General features: G+C 30.3%; 1 protein-coding gene across 2 annotated transcripts in view; it reads left to right on the forward strand.

Moving 5' to 3' along the window:
• The window catches only part of LOC106461991 (GPI ethanolamine phosphate transferase 1-like), a 77,551-nt gene that overhangs the window by 16,916 nt on the left and 55,156 nt on the right, over nt 1-5,479 (forward strand). For both annotated transcript variants that reach the window (XM_022389108.1, XM_022389109.1), the window contains exons 5-7: nt 2,989-3,119; nt 3,429-3,545; nt 4,919-5,019. In XM_022389108.1, coding sequence (XP_022244816.1) covers nt 2,989-3,119; nt 3,429-3,545; nt 4,919-5,019 — 349 coding nt within the window. The remainder of the gene's footprint in view (nt 1-2,988; nt 3,120-3,428; nt 3,546-4,918; nt 5,020-5,479) is intronic.

A 5,479-nucleotide genomic window follows, 5' to 3' on the forward strand; every position in this document is an offset into this window, starting at 1 on the left:
TTCTTCCTTACATTATACCCATGTTGTAATCAAATTCTGCAAACCTTGGTTTTTAAAATCTTTTAAACTCTAGTTCTGTAAACATAAATTCTTTTATATTTTTTAGAAAATAATTTAAAATGCTGGCTGCCTCCAATTCAAGTAAAGTCAAAGTGCAAAAATTGTCCAAACAGTTTCTGCTAAATTTGTGTAAAATATGTTACAGTTTTATGAAGGAAAAATATCACACATAAGGTAAAGGTAGCTTACTACCAATATTTTTGGTGTAAAAGTGGTGACCAAGAAAACAATTGGGCTCCACATGTGTGTTGTACAGTTTGCACATCTGGCTTGACACAGTGGTTGAATGAAAAGGAAGCAAGTATGCCATTTGCAGATCCCATGATATGGCGTGAGTTCAAAGATCATCTAACTGACTGTTATTTTTGAATGACTAATCTTTCTGGATATCCAGGGAAAACTAAATAATACATTAAATATCCAGATGTTGCATCTGCAATGAAACCAGTACCTCATGGGGATGGTCTTCCAGAGCCACATCCACTATCGAATTGGGAAACAGAAGAGTTATCCTGGAAAGAAGACAATGAATCATTTTCATCCTCTTCATCTAGTAATTCTACTCCTGTAGTACCTCAACATAACCTGCCTCATCTGAACACAAACAAGAAGAGCTAAATGATCTGATTTGTGACTTGTCTCTATCAAAGCAGCATATGTAAGAATATTATGAATAAATCTATCATAACTCAAAAACTAGAGGTGGTAAGTAATTTTCAATAGGATTTTTTAGAATGAGCATCATCAAATTACTTAGAAACAGTTGCATTTTTTCAAGTTTAGAATTATATTTTTGTGAAAGAGAGTAAATAGTAATACAAAAACATTAAACTGAGAGAAAATGTTACTAGGACTTGGAAGGAGTTTCAACTTGGTTAATAATATATTTTGAGATAATTTATGTCTATTACTTAAAAGTATATACAACGTTCTCATAATACACAATAATATGTCATTGTTCTGTTTGCTATTTATCAAAAATGGATTATTGTGTTTCCAAAGAAAATGCCTCTTCTGATTGAATTAGTTTTGCTGAACATCATGTAAAGTTTATAAGTGCATAACTAATAGCAACTGTCACTGTTTTTAGACCTGTATACTCAGCTGATTCAGCTCTACTCAGGTAACAGTTCATTATAGGGTATCGTGAACATATTAATTTAAGATCTGGTACATTTTATTATCTTTTATTTATAATAAAAAATAAGCAGATGTAAATTATTCATTGTGAAATGTTCTTGTATTTGTCATTAAAGTTTTCAAATATTTACATATTTTATTTCTTGTGACATTGTTACATAAAAGTGTGTGTATTGAATAAATTCAGAAAAAATATTTTTACCCTATCTTTAAGAACCATCAACTGTAGATAATTATAAGGCAGAATATAAAATTAGAATCACCTGTGTTCTTGATCTGCTATCATAGATTTGAAGGAATATGTGAAACCATGTGTCCTTGTTTGATACACGTTGATAAACAACAGAAAGAGCTTTTTCTAATTTACAAGGGTCTCATTAAGGAAATTTCTGGCAAGCAAATGTGGACTGTTTCCTTCTGATAGTTTATGTATAATGGTTGCTCTTGAGCTTTGAGCAAATAGAATAATTTCTTAACCTATTTATAGTTTAGTTAGAAAGACAATTAAATCTTAGTATTGAATGATATTCTGTTCCAGTTCATGATAATATTTTAATTGTAAAATGCATATTTGAAAAGTACATGACCTTTTTTCTTTTGAAGAACTATTTATTGAAAAAAAGTAAATTATAACACTGTATGGTTTTCACTTTCAAAGATCATTTTAGTCAAGTGCTTTGCTCATGATGTTTACAATACCTAACTAATGACCTGCCAGTTTGATTTATTGCCTTGGGTAGAAAAATTACTACATCAGTGGGTGCAATAGAACAATAAAATGAAAGAAATGTGGAGACAGGTTAACAGTTGAAACTGTGAAGATATGAAAACCAGCAATTGGGTAAAATAAACATTGAAAGGAGAAGAAAATTAGCTATGGCTCATTTTATGTCAAATTTTTAAAATTTTCATTTCATAGTTCATTGATGATTTTGCTGCAATTAGTGTCAAGGTAGAGGAATAAAAGGTAAAGTACAAATATTTACCAAAACAATCTTTCGATATTCATTTAGGAAGTTCTAGAGGTTATGCAAATAAAATGTGAAATTGTAAAATAAAAAAACAATTGTATTCTTAATGTGAATTTCACCTTGTACTCAGATTGGCTCTGCAAAGCTTCCAAAATTCACAGACAAAGCTTTAGTAGAATTACTTCATTGAAAATTTGATTTTTTATGTACAACAGATTTGTAATGTTTTCTAAAAGCTTGCCAAATTTTGTATTCATAATGTGAATTTCACCTTGTACTCAGAATGGCTCTGCAAAGCTTCCAAAATTTACAGACAAATCTTTAATAGAATTACTTCATTGAAAATTTTATTTTTTATGTACAACAGATTTGTAATGTTTTCTAAAAGCTTGCCAAATTTTGTGAAAATACAATTAGTAAATTCAGAAATACAGTAAATGTTACTCTATATTTTCACTAATACATTGTTGGTCCAGTGTACTGATGCTGTGCACAGAATGTTAATTAAAAAGACCTGTGAGTTTAATTTTAAACTAAAAGAATTATTGAATAAATAATGAAAAAAATCTTTGATATTACTGTGTAGGCTTTTCATAAAATACTTTTTCTTTTGTACAGTAATCGTCACTATTTACACAGCTACAAAATTAGATGTTATATTTTTAAAACTTTATTCTTTTTTGGCCTTTATGTTTAAAATATTGAAAATATGCTTGTCTTGTGGCAGACATTAATGTGAAAAGTATTATAAGATCACTAAAACATTTATTACAATTTTAGCTGGTAGAAAAGAATTCAATGTTTACCTTATTTTTAGGGAATACCTTGAAAACATTCGTACAGTGGACAAAGGCTTAAAGGAATGTGTGGATCTCCTCAGTGAATATTTTGGCCATGATAATAAGACTTCTTTTATATTTACTTCTGATCATGGGATGACAGATTGGGGTACTTTTCTTTAATGAAGATTTTGATTCTTAGAACTTAATCATTATTTTTAGTGAAATTAGACACATTCTCATTTCAATAAGATAATATTTTGTATTTTTGATAAAAGTATGTTAATATATAGCATCCATTTTGTTTTATATAATTATTATTTTAGAATTATTTTTTTTGCTCTGCTAAGTAAAAATTAATAAAATGTCGTACAAGAAATAGAATTGTGTTAAAACTGATCAAAACCATTTAATCCACTGTAAACATAAAATCCTAAAGTCTACTACTGTAGTAGATTTATTTGTATTTTTGGTCCAGGTTCTCATGGGATGGGTCATCCACATGAAACTCTGACTCCCATAGTTGCCTGGGGAGCTGGTGTAAGAGGACCCATCGGTGCAGGAAGAGATCTGTACCGAGATGGCCTTTCTGAAGGTATGGTTTCTAAAAACATAAATAATTCTTTGTTTGATGTCTTATTCAACAGTTACTGTTACTGTGTAAAAACACTGCTGGATTAATTAAGTTAAAAGCCAGAGTGAAAAGTAATAAAGAAAAAACAAATATTTGTGATAGTTTTTAGGTACTTGTTGTATGCAGTTCTCTTCAGAGGAATTTTAAAATTTAGCAAATGATATTTTTTGTTTTATTAATGTTACCTGTTGATAAGATTTTTAGATCATATAAAGCATTACAATGTAATGAAAACTCACTTAGAAATGAACACAGGATCTCTCCTTTAATCACAATGAAAGTAGTGTTTTTGGGTCGCAAGACAAGGAACAAGAAATTCTTGTTATTGTTTCTTAGGGGTATTGCACACACTGTTGGAAATTTCAGAATCTGCTGTATCCAACTAGCACAATCCATCTGATGATGATGTATTTTAGTCAGGAGTTATGAGCAGTCAAAAAGACAGTTTTAAAGTGGCTGCATTACTTTACCAGCAATGGTCACACACACTACTTGATTATTATCATTTCTCTTTTTTTTTACTCTCAAGTCAAAATGATGCAGCCTTTCATTTGTTTGTGTGAGGTTGGAGACCCTTTTCTTGAACTTTTGATCAGGTGGAAGGCTGCTACTACTATCACTACTTACCTTGTCAGTGGCAAACCTATTGTTGAGTGTAGCCACAGCATCTTTAGGCTTGATAGATGGATTTGCCTAAAATGGAGGCTGCCAAAAAAGTCCATTGTGATCACATCCACAGGGGCTGCACAGGTTGCAATTCAAATATCTCAGAATCTTACAATTGCAGGTAATCAAAGAAATAATGATTGATGATGACATGCTGAACAACAGCAAAGTTCCAGTCAGGGTTAGTATAACTTTGAGCCACCTGCTAAAGATCTGTTGGGCTTTGGTCTGAAAAATAGGTACAGCAATGGGCAAAGAAAAAGGCTCATGTAGCAGATCCATGAGTTACAAAACAAGTACTGTAATTAACTATGCAATTCTGCCAATGATGTGGCCAGTCATAACTTGGTTAAGTTTTGTCTGATTTGGAAACTAAATTGTAATTGTCATATCATATGCTAAATCTTGAATAAGTTTTGCCAAAATCAGAAAAATCCTGGATTTTTCACACTTGACCCCTGCCACTGTATACCTCTGGTTGAGGGAGAGATCCTGTGTTAAGTAAACTATAAATTAAAATATTATTAACTTTATAAATAGCTAAATGATATACAGAACAATGCTGTAACCTGAACATAAAAATCTAAGTGTAAAATAGTGATCTTTTAATTTGTTGTCTCAGCTTTTATGTTTCTAAAAAAAAAACTTTTTTAAATGCTTCTTGGTAGCCTGGAAGCTCTCAATCTTTCGTCGAACAGATGTTGGACAGGCTGATGTGGCTCCACTAATATCTATATTGTTAGGAATATCTATACCAGTCAACTCAATCGTAAGTTATCTTCATTAATTTTAGCCAAGTTTTTAAAAAAACTATAAATGATGCTCATTTGTTTAATTACTTACTGCAATGGCCAACATTTTGGTCAAATGATAACACTAAAATAATATACACTATATTCCTAAAAAACAACTAAATTGAAAAAATAATGCTTATAGTTTTGTAACACTTACAATAATTGTTTAACTTGGATAAAGGGCTTTTCATAGAGCTATAATTTATAATAATAGTAATAACAAGATGATTAAAAATTGTTAATTTAAAAAGGGGAACTTGGATCATCAAAAACAGTACAGAAACAAGTTGAATCTAAATACAAAGGTTATATTTCAAACCTACAACAAGAGACTCTAAAAAATGTAAACAATATAGGCTGGAAATTAGTGTCTACATTATATTTAAGTTATAAATCTCTGTTTTTACTCCACTAAAATTGATAAGTACTGTACAC

This window comes from Limulus polyphemus, unplaced genomic scaffold, assembly GCF_000517525.1.
Source record: "Limulus polyphemus unplaced genomic scaffold, Limulus_polyphemus-2.1.2 Scaffold1072, whole genome shotgun sequence".
NCBI lineage: Eukaryota > Metazoa > Arthropoda > Merostomata > Xiphosura > Limulidae > Limulus > Limulus polyphemus.